Below are 25,354 nucleotides of genomic sequence, written 5' to 3'. Positions count from 1 at the left end.
TGCTTGACAATTATTCGAAACGAATGCTACATTGTCTATCCACATTCTATGTTTCCTTAATTTATATCAATTTACATTAGTTATGTAATGTTATCGTATTTTAATCTTACATTGTCGTTACAGTTACGATTATTATTATTATTAACGATCACCGATGAAATGAAATTGATCGCAATTATTCAGTGATTTTTTTACGTTAAAAAACGTGATTATTTAACTAAGCTGCGTTCACTCGCATCCTCGAAATGATGATATTTTAATATTACATTTACAAGCGCGAATTAGTCACCTTTTCTTTTGCCCCATTGGAAAGAACACCATACACATCATTATCATTTAACCATCAATGAGAAAATTGGTAAAAATTTCGACAACGATATATAGATATTTCATATATGATGATTATGATATTGCTGAATTCGTTCAACACGTCCAGACGATGATTATCAATTGAAGCTCAAATAGATTAAATATTAAACAATTTTTAAAAGAGGAGTACATTATGGATACATGTAAAATGATGATTTGATTTGATTTTTTTTTTTTTGATGTTATGGTAATTGGTATGTACACGTTTTTATGATATTTTGATGACTTTATGCAAATATAAGCCAAATTTTAATTAAATATTTATAAACTTTTAAGAGATAGACTGACACATACATATTCATTTCTGTTGTAATAATATTTTCCAATATTATCCGTTTCATATTTTAATATTTATAAATGTATATAATTTCAGATCAACGCAACAGCGTTTAATATTATTTTATACATAATTAATTATATATATAATTATTTTCAAATAGATAATTTTTTTAATTATCATACAATATTTAATCATTTAATAAAAAAACAATCATCAATAACTGGTCTGGGCGTATAAAGTGAATCGAATCCAGATTCTTATGATAATTACCATTTATATTATGAGATAGAAAACGTGAAATATGATTCTAACAGCCTTTCTGAGATCGACACGATCGTTTCTCGAGCAATTATAAATTTGACAATACGTTTAATCCAACAATCGAGAGTCTCGTTCACTGCTTCCCTTCTTTTTTAACACACACGAACGAGAGCAGCCTTAACGCCTACGGATTAAGCCTAAACATCGATTTATGTTTCGTAATATGAAGCACATCATTTATTAAATATTCCTGTATGTTTCAAACATTCGCGACCTCCATTCCTCGGCCGTGACACGTCCACCATAATTCGATTATAATCACACGTGATAATAATTTATGTCTTCGAACAATTCAAAACCACGAGTTTCTTTATTCATTCTCCTTTTTATTGGAATAGAACGTTGTATCATTGTTCCACGATTTCGTTCACATTGGACGGTGAACCGTGTTCCATTCATCATCCCTCGTTGTTGTAACATAAGTATCGTTACACGATGAAGAATTTTTTGATGAAAACACTGGTGAATCTCTTTTTTTTTTTTTTTGATGAATCACGTTCAGAGAATCGTGTTAACAATGCCAAGAGATGAGTTGATATTTTAGAAATTCAAATTTGACAAGGTGGAACTCTCAAAGGTCTCATAAAACTTAAAATGCTTATTTTATTCCTTTTATTCTTTCCTTTTTTAAAGAAGAATTCTATCATCAATTTTTCTTTATTTAAAAAACCTTACGTAACAAATTTTGATTTGAGAAAATTCTTTAAATTGTAGTAAGGCAATAGTAAACATCTTTTAATATCTTACCTTGATGAAAGTGAAATCAAGTATTCAATCAAGATAATATTAATACATAGGTTTCGAAGTTTCAAGTTTTTCCATCCTCAATGAAAACGATGGAAAACACGTTGTGTCGTAAGAATCAACGAATCTTTGGTGTTCCAATGAAGCACGTAAAAATCCTGTACTCGATCCAAGCGCATATCGCAATCTCGTCATGTATCTGTATACAAACAGTCCGTGAAATTAATTACTACAATTTAAAAGACACATGTATACGTATATGTCTATATTATTTATGTATATATCGCAAACCTTTCCTCTCGCTTTGTTCCTTAAATTCTTCCCTCGAATAATTTTCGTCGATCATAAAAATATTTTATGAAATATATCGTCGCTCGTAAAATTCACTTAGCTTAATTAATTAGAACGTTATCACACAAAGTTATCTCGATTGAGATCGACTTGGTGCAATCGTTTTTTTACATTTTATCTTTTTTCTTTTTATACTATCCAAATATTATATTTACCAAAGTAAGTCCATATATATATATATATATGTGTATATAGACTTTCTTTTGTTCACCCATTTCTCATCCTTTTTTTTTCTTTTTTTGAAAACTTGTCTCGAACACAGACAGAGTATTGACAAGACATTATCGTGACAATTTAGCAGGAACTCGATATTCGAAAGTAACTGTGCTCTTCTATGCTATGATTTATAGATGGATGTCTAAAGAAATTATATTCTAAGGTAATGCTAAATTATCATTGTTATCTTCTAAACGGATGGTTCTTAAATGAAGTAAGTCGTTTGTTGAGTTCTTTCTCAGTTTCATCAGAGAATCAAAATGTCAATTGGATATGATTATTCTGTTCGGTCAAGAAGCCTCCATCGACTCTCGGTCACACTCTGTTCCACTTTTCAAAATATCCTCCTCCCATTTCTCCTCGAAAATTTGTTTTTTTACAGTTACTACTTAATATTTCGAAGATATGTGCAAATACATCATGCGGTGATAGATATACGTTAGAATGTGAGAATTTATTCGTTTAAATGTTTATTACTGGCAAGTGAACATCGGGTGCATCGAGACCCGACTAAAAATATTCTGCGAGTGTTGCAGGGTGTTTGTTGATTATAACAAGGCCGCTCCAAGCTACTTACATACACATACTGATGATTCACTTGATCGTTTCCAAATCGCAAATTTTAACCATCTATTGTTGTTCTTTCCCTTTTCTTCTTCTTTTATCCTCTTTCGTTTCATGCATAATATATGTATATATATTTATATATATATTCTTTTTTCTCTATGAAATGAGATTGTTGCAATGAAGTAATTTCAATTAATCTAAATTTTCATAGAAAAAACTTGCGATTGATTATACAATCTTCTCTCACATCAGCGGCACAATCATCAATCTATTATATTATTTTTTTTATTTTTTTATTTTTTTGTTTCTTTTTAATATAACGTTTAAACGATTAATTAACGTGCTTCAGAATCAGACTTGTATCTTGGCGATTTGAACACAATGAAGTCTCGAAGAACGAAATTGCTTTTTTGGTCTCTTTGGTGGTAAAACGATGCTTCTCCCGAACAATCGAAAAATTTTCAGCGTTCGTTAGCCGTGAAGCAGCCTTCGAAATTGTCTCTCTCACAATTCAGTGATTCTTCTTCTTCTTCTTTTTCTACTTCTTCCCATTGTCGAAGATTCTTCGAAGAATTGTGTATATACGAACTTCTCGATTAACGATAATTGAAGTTTCATCGTTGGTACAGTCTTGAACGAGAGAGCGCAACGAGAAAGGCAGATACCTTAAGATTTCGTGCGTACGAGATATTTTTTTCAATCGTGTCGAAAACGCTACTCTTATTTTTTACCTCTTAACGCAGCGTTTTTTTTCCTTTTCCCGAGTTGCGATCCAATTTTCGTGACACTTCAAAATAACCTCTTCGCGCATAATGAAAAGAAAAATATAGAAATAAATAAGGATGGAAAAATGGAAAAGTAGAAAAATAAAAATAAAATAATAAAATACTTTCCTCCATAGAAAGATAAGCGAAATCGTCCTGATATCTATTAAAATATATAGCAATATATATTTTTTTTATTCTAAAAGAATAAAAAGACAGTTTGCAACACTTTCCTCTCCAAGTAAAGTAAAATCGAGAGTATTATCGTATCTCTAAAAATATGATAATGGTAATTAATAAAATTATTGCATTAAAATATAGCAAGTGAAGAAAAAAGTCATTGATAAAGAAAATCTAACCTCTCTTGATCGCGACTCACGGATCGATTTGGATGCAAAGCTGAAACGTAATCGGTGAAACATGCATATCCGTATCCATTTCCACAATTATATCCAACAATTTTCGTGCCAACGAACGACCACTTTGAGATTGACTTTGTATACTTAACACACTTACTGTACTATATTATCCTCGATACAAACATTCGCACAGGATCGTTCGCGAGCAAGGAAGCAAGCGTGCCAGTTGAAAACAAATGAAAGAAACATTCGCATTCGTGCTCGAGAAGAGAGAGATCCTAAAGTGGTGATGAAATCGAGAGATTTTTAAAAAATCGACGATCGAAAGGAAGGCAGCCGCATAATTAGGTCCCTTTTGCTTCATTTTTCTTTTTTTTTTTTCTTTCTTTCTTTCTTTCTTCTTCTTTTATCCACGCGGATCAAGACTTGAACTTGACTCAACAATTGGCATCTTCCTGTCGTCGAGTTTTCTTCGATCCCATTTCCAAAGATCCATCCATCTTTTGTGCAATATATATTCGGAAAAATTGGACCCCGAGTCCGCGAAGCAACGACAATCCGGAAAGAACTTGGCGTTTTTTTTTTTTTTTTTTTTTTTTTTTTTAGGCGATTTCCTATCGCGAGTGCTTATCAATTAAAAGGACAAAACTCGTACATCTCGTTCTTGCGCCCGTGAAATTGTCAAAATTTCAAGGATATTTTTTTCTTCTTTTTTCTTTCTTTTTTCTTCTTTTCTTCCCAACTTTCGCCTCGCATCAAAGTGAAGGCAAACGTAGACACATCTTCACATAGAGGGTGTTGCACTCGTTCGGGCGTGCATCGAGAATTGAATTTTCTGTCTAAAAAGTCGAACGAACTGACACGGTAACGCTAGTCTGTTTTTTCTTGTATTTATTTTCCATTTTCTATTTTTTTTTTCTTTTTTCTTTTTTTATCCCTCTGTTCCTTTTTCTCCCCCCCCCTCCCCACTTTTTCTTTTCTTTTTTTGCTTAAACCAGACTGTGTTCACGAGAGTCGTAACGATGAGTGTAGAGGATGGATGAGCTAGTTCCTGGCGACGTCGATGACGATGGCGTGTTCGAGCACGATGGCGAGGATGGATGGGCCTTCTTCGAGGCCGGCAATACCTAGGTATTCTGGCCCTGTTTGCGGATTTTGTTCTCGAGAGCGGAGGTCGGCCGGCCTACGAGGTCCTCCAGCTCGTCCGGCGTCAGAACCGTAAAATCTCTGTTTGTGAAAAAAAAAAAAAGAATTTTCTTAAAGGAATTATTTTCTATATTTTTTTTTTTTTTATTTACGATCGTATAAATAACGGTTAAAATTATATACCAGAAGAAAAGTACTTTTACTATTCTATATATTTAATTACTGTTCGAACTGTTCGAATTTAAATTATGGATTAATTATCTACGATTAATTAATTATTGAATAATGAGTGAAATATCGATTTTTACCTATGGAAAGATTATTTAACAAGAGATGGCAGCTAGCTTAAAAAAAAAAATCAAAATTCCGTAAATACCAAGGCCAACGTGTGGTCGGCCATCTTACTCGTGTGATCGTTGTGTTACAAATAGCTTTGCGAACGCACGAGACATTAACTTTCTACGTAAAATTGGATACTGCATGCATATATGTATACTATACGTTTTGTATGTTCTTATAGAAAGATAAAGAAATTGATCAGAAAATTGGTACTACTGTAACGTTTAATATATCTGTTTTGCGCATAAATGATTAAGATTATGAGAATAAATAGATATATGTATCTCGATAAAAAATACAATATCAATTAACAAAGATATTTTTACTCTCGATAAATAATAAATGATCAAAATCGAATCGAGCAGAAAACACATGTATATTTGTAATCCAATGAAAATATAATGGATCGAACGTGCAAAGCACGTTGAATCGTTACGCGATTTCGAAATCTGAAGAGGAAACAAACGAGAGAGAAACATACGCGTTGTTCGATGATTTTCAATTTTACAGAAGCAATAAACAGTTGGCATCTGCCCTCTCACCTGTGTTGAGCCAACAGCATGTCTATACTGGTGACGCTTCTTTGATGCGTCCCATCCTTCTGCGCAGCCTTCTGTCTCTTGATACACAGCGCTCTGAGGGGCGCGAGGAAAACACCGACCACGAGCAAACTGCATCCAACGACGATGAGGGCGGTCGAGTTTTGTGCAGCTTCTGCCCCGGGCGCGAGTTGCACCAAGCCTACAACCAACACCACGGCGCCCAGCAACAATGACCCGACCACCACGTGTAACGAATTGACCTTTGAAGAAAACGCGGAAAAAAACTTTGATCAATATAATATTCTCGATTTTATCGTCTTTAAGGCGTTTATTGCTGTCATTTTTAAGAGTATAATTAATGAAAAAGTCTTCGTCAATAGTATAAGCTTTACAATTTAACCTGTTTATTGGCTGTCATTTTAAGAGTAATAATTAATGAAATGTATATTGGAAGTATAATTTATTTAATTAAAAAATATATTAAATGAGAAAACATAGAAAAAGTATTAGTCTATATAGTATAGACTCATCGGTTTTACTCTTTAATCTGTTTATTGCTGTCATTTTAAGAAGTCACTATAATTAATGAAATTCTTAGTTGGAAGTTTAGTTTATTAAATTAAGGAATATATTAAATGTGAGAAAATATGGAAAAAATCTTGTTTAATAGTATAATTATTTTAAGAGTAGAATAATTAATGAAACAAAATGATTGGAAGAAATAAAGAAATATAAAGATGATTCCTTTATTAAATTAAGGAATATATGTAACAAAAAAAATATATTTATCTTATCATTAATGTCAGTTTCACTCTTTAATCCCTCATTCATAGAATAATGAAACGTAGTTAAAACTTAAATTTATTAAATTAAGGAAAAAGTCTTGATCAAAAGTATAATCACTTTAAGATTTAGTATAATTAATGAAAAACAAACAGTTTGAAAGGAATACGATGATGTTTGATTTCTTTCACTTTCTTGTATTAATTTATTAAATTAAGGGATACATTAAATGGAATTTCGACTTTCTGGAAGTTTCTCCTTTGCGATGAAGCTCTCCTTTATGCGCGGAATTAACAAAAGCAAACATTGTTTCTACTACGTTGTTGCACATTGAACACCGGCTTAATTAAATGCGATTCTTGAAATATTCTTGCAACTTGTGAAGTTGCCTTGCACAAGAGCTTTGTAACGAGATGTTTGCTTTTATGAAAAGAGTTGCTGCTAATTAAATTAAAACAACGAAATAACGTTATTTCGTATCGATTTTTATTTGTATGAAAATCGTATAATGAATAAAAGGGCATGGGACATTAAGGCTGAATGCATCTAGGCGACAATAATGGCGAGGTAATGAATAAGAGACAAAAAGCCTCCTTTGAAGCCCTTTGTTATATAGCCACTTTAACCTTTTAATCTTGATTACATAATAAAGATGATGGGCAATATGAAAAATATTTACCGCACTTTTCTTTAATATAATCTACCAATCACTTATTCCTCTCCTTTAAAAGGAGTACCAATACATATAGTTATTTTTTTTTATTAAAAACTTTCCCACTTTATTTCGCCTTTGAAGAAAATTTTAACAAGCAATAATTTTCAATCGGGTAAAGTGAGATAAGTTTGTTAAAAAAAAAAAAAATTTCCATAAAAGCCTTTGATAGATTGTTCAAACTTCTTTCCTATTCGTTCAAGGATTCTCTGGGATTGCTTTTGAATTTTCAAGGCTAGTGAATTTTCAAGGAAAAGGATACGTCGAAAATTCCTATCTGTTTTTCCCTGTATCACGTGTACAGTGTAGTATAGTTCGAACAATATTGGTTACTTTCAAGGCTGAACCTTGAAGATTTTAATTAATTCCTTCGAATCGCGCCATTTTCAGTTAACACTGGCAGAAATTTAAATTTAGCTTCCTGCTTCCACACTATTATCGTTATCGCGTGAAACACTGGAAACTTCTATTTGACGTTTCTATTTATTCGGCAAATAAAAGTTGTATACACCCTCCTCAATTCTGTGTGCGTACTATTTATAAATCTTCCTTCAGATATCGATTTTTTCCCTTCACTTTTTCAACGCGTTTGATCCGCATTGACTTTTAATCTTTAAATTAATTTTTGTAAAATAATCTCTTGAAAAAAAATACTCGAGCTTTTAATCGGTCAATTAAATCGTTTATTTTTCTCTCGTATTAGAAATCATCCTTTACGATTTTTTCAAACTTCATTGAGGTTAATTATTTTCATTAAAAAAAAAAATACAGATTATATTATACATGGTAAAATATCATTTAGGATCTAATTCAATTGAAAGAAAATTTTTTTTTCCTCAAAAAATTCCTACAGAACAAACGAATATAGAAATTCTCAACTTCGAATCGATTTTTCTAAATAAAAAACAGAAATTGAACTTTTATTTTCGAGAAACTATGGAAATTTCTATATACATTCTTCAAAAATTAATGAATCAATATATTTTTTATCAAAGAGATTTAACGAGAAAAAGAATAATTTTCAGAATCAGAGAGAAATTAAACGAAAAATGTTTGACCGATATCAGATTTCACTACTTCGTATAGGTTTCTCGTATCACACTTTTACGATCGCACAATTAGAATCTACACGAGTAAAACACGAGTCGAATCGATCTAAGTGAACATAACCTCTCCACGTCGTATTATTATCTCCTATAAGATTTGTATCAACAACGAAGAAACTTATTCCGGTATAAAAAAAAAAAAAAAAAGGGACTAAATTTAGTGTCGACTCGTGGAAAGGGGGGAACGATGATAAAAGAATCAAGTTCGGATTGAAGAGTGAGAGGCGGGAAGAGGCGAAAATAAATAATCCAAACAGGACTACGTACGCGTCTTTTATCGTGTTCATACAACGCCCACGAGTTTCCAATGACGTCACTCACTAACACACCGACGAAATAATCCCGGTAATTTGCCACGGTTAAACGCGGTGCATCCATGTTTTCCAATGGACAATTAAACGGAGGAGAATTCACAGTTAATTTCGAAACTTTTGCGCGGCCAATTTGGTAGAGAGCGATTTCTCATAGACTCGTGATCGAATTGTTTGTGCAGTAGCGTGGACGATAAAACAGAGAAGATAAAACAGAGTTCGGAAAGTATTGGAGAATTTTCAATGGATTACGGGGAAATTCGTAGAAATTTCCGTCTAAGTGTTTTTTTTTTTCTTTTTTCAGAAATGGAGAAAATAGATCTTCGAATGTGGATTTTAAAGTTAAATTCACGAAATTTATTTTTCACGAGAGAGTTTAATTATCATTGGCACAGTTTAGAAAAATTAGAGATGAGGAATAGAGATAAGAAAAATTAAACAAAAAATTTTTTGAGATACGTTGGAGCATTTTTTTGGATACATTGGATTATTCGACGTTTTCTGTGTACTAAGAGTATGAGTATATTTTAAAGTAAAAGTGTTAAAAGTTGTTATTAGGAATTATTTTAGAAGGCACTCTGTCGAGAGAATTTTCACTGTTAATGTCAATATTTATTAATAAAAATAACATTCGATAGTGATTCTCAATGTGAAAGAATTTTACTCTCAAATATATTTACATTTTTATTCCACTTTTGAATCTTCTATTTCTATAATTAATTGTTCTCCATTAGATTTCACTTTTTGTTATTATTATAATTGATAAATATATTGATTATAAGTGAATATTTAAAATGAAGTGATAAAAAAGAAAAAAAACAATTTATATAAAATAATTCAAATATTTTCCTTGAATCTTCATAATTACATTTTTCTAAAATAATAATCGTATATTTATATACAAAATAATATATTTATATACAATTAGAATTCGATCATATGACTGAAATTTCTACTATTTTTTCAAAATAATTTTTTTTCTCGCAAAATATACTCAAAAATGGCGTTTTCATGAAAAATTCTCTCAATCTTTTCTTTTCTTCTCTTTTTCTCTCTAATTTTCCGATAAATCTTTCCGAATTTCTTCGCATTCGAGATTCCTTGTTTCATCGATGATCCTCCTTCTCTCGACCTACGAGCAATAAAATATATATATATATATATAAAATCTAAAATATCCGGAACGATCGAAAGTTTCGCGGCTAATTTGCCTTTGAGATCTCGAAGCAGAGATGATTTGAAATTCATAAACGATTGATCATAACCTCGCCAACCTTTCTTCCTTCGCCGCGTGAGTTTTTCCCTCGCGTCGCTCAATTTTTCCTTCGCCTACGTACGTTTGCGAGTTCCTTATGCGGATCACGTCCATTGTGTATTCCGGCCGAGTATACTTTCGAAATTCTGTTTATAAAAAGCGTGTGAGAAAAAAAATCCGACAAAGTGTCCACACAATTTCTCTCTTTAATCTGATTATTAAAAAAAAATATGACGCGTAAGCATAAAACGTGTAGGTTATATTGGAGAGGGGATACAGGAATTACAACGAAGATCTGACCTTTTGAATTGCTATTGCGGCGATCAGTTTTATTCGGTAGTTTTCTGTCGAATCAGTTTTTTCTCCCTCCAAGACTCTTACACCTCGATATAGAAGAGGAGGAAAGTTTTCGATTGGAGGGCTCTCACGTGTGGTCGAACGTGTTCAAGAAACGATCGAACTTATAGGTTATGCTGTGCAACGCTGACTCAATGTGTCACTTCTCTATCCAAGTGTCCTTTCAACGTTTTTTTCAGTTCGCTTCATTGCGAGATGAATCGTTCGTTTTTTTTGCTCTTTGCCCCATATTCTTCGGAATAATTAGAGAATTTTGTATGAATAAATCATATAAATAAGGACTCCCACTCAGAGATCGCATTTCTAATAAATTTCTACTATTTTTTCTTAATGATTAGATTTTCATGCAAATTGCATACTTTTCATATTACACGCATAATATATTTTTTATTTTTTTGCATATTTTATAAATGTTACAAGTACAAGATGATTCGTTTATATTTAAAATTTATGGAATTTATAATATACACGTTTTGACTGATCAACATAATTAAACACGAATCGAGTTGAATGAAAATTCATTTCGTTTCGATCAAAGAAATTTTTAATTAACTTAAAATTAACTTTAATATATTTTTAAAAAAGATTTGTAAGTAATATTCTTTCAAAAATAAATATATCTATTTCTGAAATATACTTCAAAATTGATTAAATTCTAATTAAAATTAGAAAAACTTTGAACCGCTATAATTCCAAAGATAATGATATTTGGTCAACGAATCAACAATCATTAGAAACGTGGAATCTTGCCCTTCAAATGCTATTTTATTTATTCCGATACAACTTTTGATTCCCAAGATATCGTCGTTTAAAGAAAAGATAATCTTTGATCATTTACTATTTTTACCTTTATCGCTTATTCAAACCTCTCGCTTGTATTTCATCACTGATCCATTCCAAACTAACAAATGAATTCTTGGAAAAATATAACACGTATTTTCAGGAAGAAAATGTAAATCATCGAATTGCGGGATCGATTCGTAATCTCTGTGCTATGTTATATTTAAACATTGTGGAAACTGAGTCATCTTGGAAATCGATTGAGATTAAAAATTGAGATGTATGTATTCAATGATATCATTTTCTCTATTTTCTTAATACAAATTTGAATACAAATAAACTTTGAGGTTAAATATATTATTATATGTAATAAACATCACATTAACCTTTTACAGTTGAAAATATTATCTAGACAAATATTATCATATTATTTTTAAAAGTTTAAAAATTCATCGATGAAATATTTCTTACCTTGCCGCAGAAGTAATATTCCGGGGGTTCCTTATCAACTAACGCCAGCACTGCTTCGCTTTCGGCCAAAGGGCTTCCAGGTTGACTATTCCCTATCCTGGATCCTTTCTCCTGGTAATAGGTTTTGTGGAAGACCTTCACCGAGGGTACTGGCAACGCCGTTATCATCTTTAAAAAGAAAACATACACAACGAATTCGTTATTCTCGTCGTTGGACTCGATGTTTAATTAAACTTCCAATAAACCGGATATCGATTTTCCTTTAGAACAACAGTCTAGAAGGGTAGAAAAGAGAAGGGAAAAGATAGAGAAACTATAGAAAAGTCAATCGATCAATAACGAATAATTTTCCACATGATATATTCAATCAGCGAACTTTTGCAATTTCAATTCCTTTTCGTGTGAAATGCGAGTGTCAATTCTTAATAATACGTCTTCGAATATTTTTCCTTCTTACATTAAAAAAGATTGTTTATCTGATGCATTTATCTTAACAGCATAATTCACTTATATTCATAAAATTTATTTTATTATATTTATAATTCCATTAAAAAATAAAATATTTACAACACCTTGAACAAAACTTTATATTTAATATAATTTAAATTATAAATTTTAATTCTATAGATACATTCTTGTCGTTATTTGAAAATATGTCATTGTCGTTATCGTGCACGAATATTTTTCACTCATTTGTTACACTTCACATAAAATTACATATTGATTTCACCAACTGTCTTTCGACTTATCACCTCGAGTCGTCGCCATCGTCCTCGCACAACTTTCTTCTAACCTTATTTCACTCGCAACGTCCAGCAACTTATCCGGGAAAAACAAGGGAAACCCCCTTGTTGAATAGCCACGGCAAAGAGGATAAAACAGCAATAACGCGACCCTCTTCTACGATCTCAAAGATAGGTTGCAGCCTGTCCTTGGCTTTAATTTTCTCGATCAATCCGCGAACAATCCCTTTTTTTCTACCACGTTTACAAAGAGGAGCCGAGCGTGTCGCATTTCCATGGCAAAGAGCTTATCGCTCAACACGTGGCAATCGCTATATCCTTTCACATGTGTAGTAGATTTTATTTTCTTCTTCTGAAGAAATATATTATTCCGATTCTTTTTCCTATTGCTATTTCTTATCACGATGGTAGAGGCGGTGATGAGTGTTGAGAACGTTGATGTTAAATGGAAACTTGTGTCTCCAAGTGCGACTAATGATCGTGTCCTTGGCACGAAGTCTTTGTATGAAAGTTTTACGCCTGCTTTTTATCGTGAAAACAGTGTTGATTGGCGGTGAAATTGAATTTGTTCGGTTTATTTAATAAGAATTTAAAAAGGATTTGATAATTTGAAAAGTATTATTTGTTAATTTCTCTCGTGTTAGTATCTTTTTCTGAAAAAAATAAAAGAAATATAATCAAAATGCGGGGAAAAAATTTTTTGTTGCATTTAAAAGGCGATATGAACTTCTGATAATAATTTTGGATAGGGTCATTGCTGTTACAAAAATAATTCGTGCAAAAATAATTTTATAAAACAAATACATAACTTTGCAATATTTATCAAAGTGCATACGTTTGATAAAAAAATAGTAGTGACCTTTTATATTGATTAATGTAATATAATCAATATAATCAATTTCTGATAGTAATTATTTTAAATTTACAACATGACATATAGTTCTTTATTTTTTTTTTTTTAATAATATTAAAAAAAAAATTAAACAATTTAGAAAAAAGTTATTCTTAACTTTTATTGTTATATACTTTTTTGTATAAAAAAAAGTTTACTAATAATTTTAAATTATTTAATAAATTTTTAGATGAATCAATTGATCATTTGAATATTTTATCATTTGGTGATTGTAATTTAAAAAATATACAATCTGATTTACTTCCCATTAATGATAGGATATTCATTTTTCCAGTGTGATTCCAGAACATGTATGTTTCTTTGATTAAAATTCTTTTCTCTTAGTAAAATTTATCAATTAATAATATTGGAAAATTAATAAAGTACACACTGATTAGATTATATGTAAATTGATCTTATAATTACACATCAAATAGAATAATAATGAATCTTGATAAAGCATTATTTATTATAATCCTATAAATTGCATTAAAGCTAGTTAAATGTCATAAAAAATAATCTTTAGAACAAAAATAATCTAATATATGAATCATATAGAAGCCAAACTTAATTATTTTGCTTGAAAAATCAAACACCTATTTTTAAAAAGTACAATTAATCAATTTGATTTTTAAACAATAGAATATCATATCTTTAAAACAATTTAACCAATCATCAATCATTGATTCTTGAAAAAAATCAAACATTAATCATATTTAGTAATAAAATAACATAATTTTTCATAAAATTGGAATTGATCCAAATTTGATTTCCAAATAGTTCATATATATAACAATACAACGATATCACAGTATTTTAATACACGATAGTTTGCGATGATTGTGGAAGTAGCAATGATATCGATGGTGCTAGCAGTGGTGGTTGGTGGTGGTGGAAATGCTGGTGCCGGTGGCCTAGATACGTTCTTGGGGCCGACGGCCGTTGCACCTCGGTTATCGAACAGCAGAGCTTGCACCGGGTGCAGCTGCACGGCTAGAAAACTATCACAGACCCCTTTTTCGTGTCCTTCTTGATATCCTCTTGAAATCAACCGGTCGTGTTGAAATTAGTAACAGGCCAACAGAGACGTTTTCACGTCTAGAACACCGACAAGTCGCCTCGTCTTCATCGATGATTTAAATGATCCAGTTTCGTAGCATGGAATCGATATCTCGGTCGGTGTTTTTAAGGTCATCGTTGAAGGGACTCGTTTGATCGTGTTTCTCTAGTTTAGCTAGTTTTCAAAAGCTTTTTGTGCAATGATTTTGAAATACCGAAACATTTTCCTTTTTTTTATTTTTTTTAGGTTAGGATTTTAGTATTTTTCACGAGAAAATTAAATTTAAAAGCTGATATGATTCAAAGATATAGATTTGTTTTGATTCTTAGAAAAATTATTTCGTATATTAAAGCTTTGATGTTCTTTGTTTGAAAATTAAATTTCTTAAGTAAACAAAATTGATAATTTGATGAATATGAATATTCAATAATAGTATTTTTTTAACTTTTTTATTAAAAAATTTTCTGTATTAAAAAAATTGAAACTATGTGATCTATCTGACTATTTGATTTGATTTCATGATAATTTTTAATCAAAAAACATTAAAATTCTTTTGAAAGTCATGATACATTGAAAGAATTAAATTTTTGAAAATGTTTCTTTATTTACGTTATAGGAAGGCAGCATTTGTTGTATGTCACTGTTAATTTCATAAAAGAATAATTCTGCACATGTGTTAATGATAAACACGAACTCGCGTGTCCACGGTTACATTCACGAAGGACGAGAGATGAACGACACGCGATCCAATATGGGTTGTTACCATGCGTTACATACTCAGGATATTCATCACACGCATGATTTCTGAGCAAAACTTGACAGATGTGAAGAAATCAAATAGAAAAGTATAAATATTTTAAGATTTTTCTGCATTTATCCTTTCGTTTTGATGAAAAGATTATTGCGTCTTCTACTTGAAAATATTCATTCTTCAAATTTGTTTTATCTTATCGTTCTACCTTCATTTAAGTTGAGACAAGCTTTTATTGTATGTTACCTATATAATTAAATCTTTTCAGAATAAAATTTACTTAGATATTTTACTTATACTATAATATATTATAATATATTAAATATATATATTACTTATTATATATGTATTACTTATACATTATACAAATATATTTTTATTTATTTATGATTTATTTCATCAGAAAGAAATATATTTCTCATTTAATTAATAATTAATCGAATTACCATGATTAAGTTCCAAATAAAATCTTTCTTCGAAGTGACGACTAATTCTCAATATCTTCCAATTATCAAGCTAACCTATTCCTTCTCTCGATAACTGTATCTATAATCACAATAAAACAATCACAAAAAAACCATAAATAGAAATATTACGATTAAAAAAAAACGAAATAAATTCGAAAGTTCAAAGAACTTTAATTATCGCAAAGTTCAAAGCTGCCCTCTTCAGAATCTTTCTGTTCAATTCTTGTCAGTTTTTCACATAGGCTATGTGTCGCTAAACGAAATTCCAAGGATACCGATTGGTCAAGTCTATTGCACTCAGTCATCCCGATTTATACACGATTCGGTTCTTTTCGTCGCAAGAACTTCAACCTCTTTCGTTTTCAGGAATCGTACGAGTTTCGCAATCGAGTCGGTATTACGTGCACGAAGAACGAACGGGTAACCTTTATCGGTCGGAAAGGCGTAAAGTGGGACAGTGGCCTGATTCCCGGTGTCATGGCTGCGGCTGCATGTGCACCGGCTAGAAGAGTGGAACGGCTATAGACGCGCCGAATGTGCAACCAGTACTCCACTCTGTCTTGGATTTTTGCCAAAAGCTCGCGGGTATTTTCTTTTTTCTCGACGGAAGAAGAGTAGGAAAAAGGAGAAGGGAACACACATAGAGATTAATATGGGCGCGTTATGCGAGTGGACTCGTCTGTTTTCTGCCGTGGTTCGTTCCAATTTTTTCGGTTCGTTTGAGATGAAACGTGATGGTCAAAAGAGAATGATTTTTTTCGTTGGTATTAAATTTTGATTCGAGATGAATGATTTATTCAAAAAAATTTAGTGACGTATCGAGAATTTTTGAATAATTCGAAGGTATTCTTTTAATTTTCTTTCGCATTAAGATTTATAAAAAATATTTTTCTAGGTTTATTATTTATTTTCTAGATGAATTGATCTAAAAAAATTGTTAAAAAATAGAAAATATTAATCAAAATATAAAGGAAATCTTTTATTTTATATAGCCTTAACCTGAGTCATTAAAAAATGATTAAACTTTTTATATTTACACTTATATTAACACTTTTTATATTTATCTTGTTTTATGTTATATTTATTATTGGTATATTAAAATTGGTATATTTACAAGTTTGAAAGGAAAATTATTTTTGAAATGGATAGTAGCATAAATGTTTCGAGTATATCGAGTTGTCAATCTAATCTAACCTAACCTAATTTAACTAATTTTTCTAGGTTTATATAATAATATTTTAAAGTATTTAAAGAAAAACAGAAATAAAGAAAAGATTCGTGTCCAGATGGAGATATACACGTTATATTTTATATTTTATATTTTATATATATTCACAAGATCCAGTTCCTGGCCATAAAATGTAAATAATTGGAGGGCGATCGATAATCTATTTCATGCATGATAAAATAATCGATTTGTAAAATTGGATTAACAGGACACGCCACGACGAGTTTCGAGTAAAAATTAATAAACAGATTGTTGACCGCGATAAACGGCTTTTGCACGTCCACGCCGTGCGATTCAATTCAGTTTTCTAGAAAATACAGTATAAAAATATATATAAATTCTATCAGGTACTTAATACATAATATATGAATCTAATTTAAAAAAAATTGTAAAGTTAAATATTCGAAAAAAGTTTTACATTTACACTTGTTTCATAATAAATTAACCAAAATTATTTTTCATTAGTATTTCAGCGTGTTCCATTGCATATTTTTTTCACAAAAAATATTGATTAAAATTCATTCGAAAAAAATGAATTTTCCCATATTCTAATTTAATTATTGATGAAATAAAACAATTTTTAGGGAAAAGCATCGAGATTTGGCTGAAACTAAAGATGACAAAAAGAAGGTCAATGACTAGGGAATTTTTTGCCAGAATCAAGGCGGTCTAATTGAACGAATCTTGGAAGGTGTGCAGTCCTAACGATAAAAGAAAATAACTTGGGAAGTATTTATGCAAATACGCGCCTTTGCATGGTGCATGCAAATCAACTTTATCGAAGGTGGCACGACACGAAGGTGGTTCACCCTTTCGCGGAAGGTACCAATCTATAGGGGTGTTCCGTGCATTGCGTGAAAATAAGCGTTCCATAACGACCACCACCTGGTCTCACTCTCTCTCTCTAGAAACGAATCTAAAATCTAATTTCAACATAATTCATAAATTTATTCCGACATTTTCACCAACCCTAATTAATCATTCAGATATACTCTCGACATGATCTTTTTTCTTTTTTCTTTTTTTTTTTTCGTCATAAATCAATGATTCTTGGCTAATTCTCTAAACAAATTACTCTTATATTTTACAATTAATCGTGTATACAATTTGTCAACTATTTTTACAAATATTTCTTCTAATTTTTCACAAGTATTCTGGTGCATAATTTACTTTAAATAATCTTCTCTAATTAACAGAACTTCTCTAATCTTCAATTTTTATATTTCTTTACATACAATTTCCATTTTCATTATCATTATTCCTCTCCAAAAATTGCACCAATTATTTCATTATTTATTGCATCAAACCATCACCCTATTATTCTTTTTCTCTTCCAAAATTCACAGATTCTCTTCCATGTTTTTCACACACATTCTATTATCAATAAACCCAATTCACTTGTCTCTCAAACTACAAATCTTCCATATCGTTTCCAGAAACGTCTCTCCCCCGGATTGGCCGCGTTTGGCGGGAGCGGAAACGCGATTACCTTAAAGCTGGAGGCCCTTCCTCGTGCAACGTGTAGAAAACGGAATCGAATATCCAGCTTGATTCTCATCGAGACCTAATTATCGATCGGTGGAAAGGCTCCCTCGTGAGCACAATTTACGTATTGATTTACGTATGCGTCGTATCCTCTGTGTGCAAAGGGATTCCTCGTACATTGACTCACGGGCTGGCAGCCGTGCTAAATGCAGTTGCAACTCTGCCCCTGGCTCTGTTCCAGCTCTGTACAACTGTATTCCGCCTCGATGGATTCGGTAATCGAGGTCAGTGTACCCCTTCATCTCGCCTCGCTATCTATTTGCAGAGTGATTTAAATGCGCGACCCCTTCGCCGAACTTTGGCCCCCAACTTTGACCGGAAACAATGCTCGAATATTTCCCATGGAAGAACACTTTTTCCCTTTAATCTTTTGTTATTTATAATTCGAGGGAAAAGGCGAAGGGGAAAAAGATAGGATGGATTTTGCGCGCGAGAAATGGAGGTAAGAAAATTGTATCTTATATATAGAGTGCCCATTCGACAATGTTTCTTCATTCCTTTCGAATTTTTCAGGTAGAAGATTTTTTTATCAATTTTCTATTCAAAGAAAGAAGATGAAGGAAAAGACAGGATAGAGAAATGTACTGAAGGAGTAAAAAATTGTGCATAAAAGAATATTCATTAATATAATGTAATAACAATAATCTTTATAAATATGTATAATAATATGTAATAATTTTTCAGGTGATTTTTCAAAGAAATGAAAACGAGGACAAAAGGATAGATGCATTTTATTTAAAAAAAATTGGTCGGTTAAGTGAAATTTGAACGAATAATTGGATTGGTGGCAAGAAGGAAGTGAAGGAACTATTGAATGAAGATGCGCGAGGCGCGCAAGGATGGACGTGATGAAAACAATCGTGGAAATAGTTCATTTCAATCTGGAGAATCGATAAATGGGTCACCGCAGGTCGTCGGGCAATATCTCATGTATCCACGACTCGAGTATCAACTGGGTCATTCGACTGTAGCGAGAATGGACGACAAAAGTGACAAACTATCCCCGAAGAAACCATTATTCTATATCGCCTCTTCCAAGACCTGGCACAACAATCTTCAGCTATCAAATGTTATTTACCCGACACCTACGCCAAGAGGAAAACAATTGACAAACGAGCCAACCTAATTGAACTATCCTCCATTAACAACACAGCATGTATCTCAATCCACCCACCATTCCCGGAGAAAATGTCGCGGAAGTCGCAAGACGCCGCCTGTATTTACACTATACTCATCACTATCCATTATCCACGATAATTGAATCACTTCCGATTAAAACTTGCCAATTATCTTATATAAATTCAATTGTACATTCCTCCAAGAAATTCTCTTCATTCAAAAATAACCAAAGGTTGAACAAAAAGAGAAGAAAGATTTAGTGGATTGAATTCAAACTTAAGTCTATAAGATGAGGAGGATAATCAAACCACTCCCAATTATCAAAATTCAATTATTCCAAGAAATTCCAATCACCATCGAAATAACTTAAACCAAATGTCGAGAAAAGAAAAACAAAAAGAAAGATTTACTCTGCGTTCGACAAATTTTTCAAAGAAATCTTCAATTCTCGCGAAGAATAATTGAACCACTCCCGATCAAATCAATTATTCCTTTCAAAAAGCCACCATCAAGATAAGAAATGAAAGAAAAAGAAAAGAAAAAAAGGAAACAAAGATGCGGAAACACTTACTTTGATTATTGCGTTCGACGAGAGCTTCCGTTGAAGAAACGTCGATTCGCGAGGAGGATAGAACCGGGATGACAGGTGAGAAGGCTCGTTCTCACGACGAACGGTACATCGGTGTGATATAACGATGGAACAAGAGGTTGTAAGCAAGCACTGTTCGTTTATATCCCGATTGAACGAGGAGATCGCTTCGACGGGGTGGTGGTCCCGCGAATACTGAGCTTCTGGAGCCTAGAGCATCCTGGTCGATAAGCCATCCCCCTCTGGCCACCCACTCGCGCTAAAGGTACGATCACACCTGCGCTGGCCACCTCACGTGGATTCGCGTGCATTCACACTAAACCTCGAACGCACCTTTAACCTTTCGCTTCGATTCATTGATATACGTATATTTCAAGTGTAGTGCTTCTTAATTTTGCTATATGCAACTCTCTTCTTATTTTCTTTTTTGATAAATCTGTATATAATGAATCGGAGTTGGGAAGTTTTAGATTCGACAGATTTGAATGGAAAATTTTAAGGGTTTAAATTCAGAGTGTATTGTTTTGTGAAGAATCAAAGATTTGAAATCATTTAATTGCAAATAATTAAAAATACAAGTTATAAGATACATAAATTTTATTAAAAATTTTCATGTAAAAATGAGTGTTTCAAAAACTATCTTGTGACTTGTTAGAAATACATAATAGATATTTGCATTTGTATGCACTTTGTGCTTCTAATTCGCATCACATGTATATGTGAAATTCTATCAATTAAAATAAGTTAACGCAAATGTTAAACACAATTGTAAGATACATAAATTTTAGTAAAAATTTTCATGAAAATGATTATAATTAGGAAAATTATCTTGCGAAGCTGAACGATACACAGATTGAGAATATACAATAGATATATATATATATGTATATACATATGTTTACTACATGCGTGCGTGTACAGTTTGAAACAAAATTTTAACCTTTTAGATTACTTCGTTCCACGAGGCTATTCTTTCTATTTGCCGTGCAATTTGCTCACGTCTATTTGAACTTCGATTTCCTCTGTCGTCGTTTCTCGTTTGTTTGCCTCCCTCTATTTGTTATTTATCATGCGCCGACTATTGAACCTAGATGTGATGCTCGTTATTACCTGCGTTCCGTCGAGATCCACGATGCAACAAGTATGCATATGTTTGTATAATTCAAGTCTGTTAGGCTTCAGATGCTCGGCTATAGCTCGTGATATTTAGAAATACAATACGCTATTTATATATTCGCATTGAGCAAAATATTTCTCTGAAATGTAGAAGATTTTTTTTTCTTTTCTGAAATGTAATTTTAAAGTTAGTTTAAACTTTGAGTACACTTACTTAATCGTATGCAAATTTTTCTTTATATTTTTTATCCTTATTTGGCAAGCTTTTTTTGCAAATGTATAATAGTGAATTAAAATCCATTTCATGGATCTCTATGATTTTCTCGTTGAAATGTAATTTTTACAGTTTAAATTTTAAATACACTTATTAATTGTATGTAAATTTTTCTTTATATTTTTTTATTTAATATGCAAATAAGCTTATATTGCATATTGATGTTGTTAAACGTTATTTTTCTGTGTTTTAATCTGTTTCTTTTTTCAATAAGTGTACATGACAATTTGTTATTGTTTTCACGCATGCATAATGGAAGATAAATATTAGAGAATTCACCTAGAACTAATAATAAATATTGGCACGCCTACTAATTTTGCATTTTGATTAACACGTTCTTTCAAATTTTGAGCTTAAATAGGCATGAAGATAATTAAAAGATTAAAGTTTAACAGATATTAATATAGCTTCTCTAATACGTGTAAAATTATTATCTGCATCAATATTTAATTGTCTTAGAACGTTCATCGATTTTGGTAAATGATTAAAATTCGTGAATCGAATCAAAAATCATTTTAAACAAATAAGCGATTAATCGTTGTATTAAAATGATGTAACGAAACAATAAATAATACAATTGAAAATATAGCAGATAATAATAGAGAAAATAAATTATACGATAAATTATACGATTATTCGAATACTTCGATTTGTCTTGTAATATTATCATCTTGTTATTACAAATCGTAATTTATTCACCGTGCAATTACTTTTTCTTTTGTTTAACATACCTTTAACCTTTAGTCTCACCCACTGACATTTTTACAATGCAAGGCGAACCATTTGATGTTTCCAAGCAATGCGTGCTCTTCTTTTTTTTTTTTTTCATTCAAACATCATTTCAAAACTATGAGAAGAATCGTTGATATCTGTCTGATAAATTATGTTTTACTCCACTTTACTCCGCTCCGTAATTTCTTTAACCAACTTCGAATTATTAAAGTTTGAAAAAGACGATTTAAAAAAAGGAAAACGCTTTAACTGTTTCGTATACGTTATAATTTTGGATAAAAGAAAAATCATTTTGATTACATACCTTCACAGATGTTATATTTAAAATCGATTGCATCTACTTCATTACTTGCAATATGGTATTTTGCAATTGCAAAACAAATAATATTGTACAAAGTTTCAGAAACATCGGTCTGCGTGTGCGTACACCCACACGATATTTTTATTAGTTCTTTTTCATTGCTAAATATTGAAATTTATTTAAACATGTTAATTATAACTATCGTAATGAAAATGCTCGAGATTTCTTATCCTTTGAATTTCCTTGAAATCGACGATCACTTGATAAATCATACGAAATCATGATCAATATCATTCGAATAATCGATAAGTTTGTATTTAAACATGTAAATGCTAAGAAAGCATTATTCAGAAAATGTCTCAAGACTTCTGATTAAAGATATACATGTCGCAATTTCTACATTTCATTTTATCACAAATGACAAAAGTGTGATTACTAATAAGAAGAAAAAATTTGATCGAGTAACTTCTATGCAATGATCACAAATGGAAAGTTGACCGGTTTCCATGAACATCGAATGTAAGACGCAGATTTCACATTGTCCGTACTGTTCAGAGAGATTATTTTTAGAGCGTTTCAACGTAGTATAGGTGTTGCGCTATCGATAAAATATCGATGAGACCTTCTCCACAAGGTTGCCGGTCTCCATTCGAGCTTAACGCGATGCAATAATTAATTTCGTAATTAACCTTGCATTAAGTAACCAATAATAACGTTCTAATCTAATGAAGATTCAGTTAATCGATCTCAACGCTGGTCCTCGGATTACAAAACGTACGAAAATCTTGAATTTTTGGAAAAATTTTGGAGTGATTCCTTTTAATCGATTGATTTTTATTTTTATTTTTCGTTTTTCGCCATCGTTGAATCATTGGTAATGAGTGGTTCGTTAGGTTAGTTTGACGGCAGAGGGAGTATATAAGTATATCGAATGCGTCTTAAGAACATATCGATATATCTTTTCACCAAGTACATGCTTTGTAATCGAACAACTTCGGACAGCTTTCAAGAACCTTCGTTTAACATCTATTTTTAAGCATCGAAGTTTAACTGGTTGCGATGTAACGAGCAAAATATATATTTTTCTACGTTAAATGTCCTCGTTAAATGGACGATCGAATTTTTATCGAAAGATAATTCATCGATATTTAACTAATGATATTTGATAAACGATTTGTCTCGATTCGAATATTAATTAAATCGAGGAGTGGAATATTTTTGTTCGATTAATGCATTTTTTAACACAAATAATAATTTTATAAGCAGTTTATTTATTTTTGTGATTTTTTAAAAGTTTTTTTAATGGATCTGCTGTTTTTTCTCAACTGCAAATGTTTCTTCGAAAAATTAACTTTGTTGTGTTTATTTACGTTGAAAATTAGAAGAATGTTTGGAATTGAATGCGTTGTAATATTCATGGAAAGTGCGTTGATACGAAGAAACTACCTAATTAGCCTTGAATCGATAAAGTGGTGGAATATTCTCCATTCTCGGAAATTAATCGTTGATTCGTGTCAAAATGAAGAATTGTTCCTTGGAAATACGGATAACCAAATACTTAACAACAGTGTGACGTCGTCGCTCTTCTGGGAATGATAAGATAATTCTTGCATTTTGATTAATATTTCACTTTAGAAATCACATCATTCAAACTTAGAATTTGACGCTAACTTTTTCAGAAGGATATTTTTTTTCAACGAATAAAACGATATGTATTTATTTGTGCAAAGTAAAATTTTAATTATTGAACAATTATTAAACAAATTTTTCATATATTCTTTCTTCTGCTACAATCTATGCTTTCTTAATACTATGAAATAATTTAATAGTTTTTGATAATTTCAATTTTTAAAGATAATATTAACCAATGTACTTTTCCTTTCGAAGATTTTGCCATTTAAAAAATTTTGTAACTAAGAAAATAACAAATGATTCTAGAATCAGAAGAATTTGATGGAAAATATTATAGAGTATTAATTTAATTTCTTAACGTTGCTTTTACTGTGCATAATCGAAAATATTAGTCATTTGTTTATTGAGCTTGCGCGTCATCCAGTTAATAAGTAAGTTGCAGCTGTGCAAATTTGATTTAATTTTAAAAATTTCTAGTAAGTAACTTCTTAGAAGTATTATTTATGGAGTGATTTAATATATTTTAACTCGATTCCTGTCTTTTAAGATATATTCTATTTCAGGAAAATTTTATTATCCTAATTTGCATGGTGTATTGATAGAGACTCCGTTTCCATCCACTGACGTAAACGTAAAATGAAATGCGTTGGTGGACAATTGTGAACGCTTGCTTGAGTATACTCGTGAAACCAGCACAAACAAGAATCAAGATTCTCTTAAATAGCCCAAGTATCTTATTCCTTAATTATTATTCCAAAAGAGTTAGTTATTTTTCCAAAACAACAATGTAGGTTCAAAACAAATTGTTTGCTTTTCTTCTTTTTTTTTTTCAAGGAAAAATAATATTTCGTTTTATAGATGAATTTCAAAATAATAATTTTAATTACTGTTTTTTTTTCTTTGGAAATGAAAATAATTATAATTTATTCGTCTAGAAATTTCTAGGAAAAAAGAAAAATTTTAGAAAAATTTATTTCTTCTGTAATTAATCTTCCGTGTATGGATTTAGAATTAAATTTATTCGAAATATTTTTATTTTCAATAAAAACATCGAACGTTTTCAATGATTTTATCGAGGATATTCGAAATACAAGAGATATGAAACGCATAACAATTTTTCTTGGTTTAATTG

General features: G+C 31.2%; 1 protein-coding gene and 2 long non-coding RNA genes across 11 annotated transcripts; 1 reads left to right on the top strand and 2 right to left on the bottom strand.

Moving 5' to 3' along the window:
• Positions 1-1,424: 1,424 nt before the first annotated feature.
• On the bottom strand, positions 1,425-20,288 carry LOC409327. Of its 5 annotated transcripts, none has more exons than XM_026446238.1 (5): positions 18,404-18,543; positions 11,774-11,941; positions 5,999-6,258; positions 1,718-5,198; positions 1,425-1,640 (listed from the first exon to the last, which is right to left on the bottom strand). In XM_026446238.1, exons 1-4 carry the CDS (start codon positions 18,470-18,472, stop codon positions 5,099-5,101), a joined length of 597 nt encoding a protein of 198 aa, XP_026302023.1. In that variant the 5' UTR covers positions 18,473-18,543; the 3' UTR covers positions 1,425-1,640; positions 1,718-5,098. The 5 variants fall into 5 exon arrangements, with proteins under 5 accessions (XP_026302023.1, XP_026302028.1, XP_006558640.1 ...); XM_026446243.1 differs by having other exon boundaries at positions 1,425-1,592; XM_006558577.3 differs by lacking the exons at positions 1,425-1,640; positions 18,404-18,543 and adding an exon at positions 12,567-12,954 and having other exon boundaries at positions 3,145-5,198.
• Positions 9,941-11,113, bottom strand: LOC113219405. 2 transcript variants are annotated; one of them, XR_003306535.1, is made up of 3 exons: positions 10,466-11,113; positions 10,185-10,376; positions 9,941-10,042 (listed from the first exon to the last, which is right to left on the bottom strand). It is a non-coding gene; the product is annotated as an uncharacterized LOC113219405 (long non-coding RNA). The 2 variants fall into 2 exon arrangements; XR_003306532.1 differs by having other exon boundaries at positions 10,185-11,109.
• Positions 16,394-25,105, top strand: LOC102654998. Of its 4 annotated transcripts, none has more exons than XR_001703024.2 (7): positions 16,394-16,529; positions 16,908-17,261; positions 17,499-17,736; positions 18,351-18,901; positions 18,973-19,061; positions 19,144-24,698; positions 24,786-25,105. It is a non-coding gene; the product is annotated as an uncharacterized LOC102654998 (long non-coding RNA). The 4 variants fall into 4 exon arrangements; XR_003306529.1 differs by lacking the exon at positions 24,786-25,105 and having other exon boundaries at positions 16,908-17,047; positions 17,123-17,261; positions 19,144-19,874; XR_003306531.1 differs by lacking the exon at positions 24,786-25,105 and having other exon boundaries at positions 18,351-18,683; positions 18,849-18,901; positions 19,144-19,874.
• Positions 25,106-25,354: the final 249 nt, after the last annotated feature.

This window comes from Apis mellifera, linkage group LG1, assembly GCF_003254395.2.
Source record: "Apis mellifera strain DH4 linkage group LG1, Amel_HAv3.1, whole genome shotgun sequence".
Classification (NCBI taxonomy): Eukaryota; Metazoa; Arthropoda; class Insecta; order Hymenoptera; family Apidae; genus Apis; species Apis mellifera.
The sequence above is the reverse complement of the archived record's forward strand: the minus strand, read 5'-3'. Positions and strand labels throughout refer to the sequence as shown.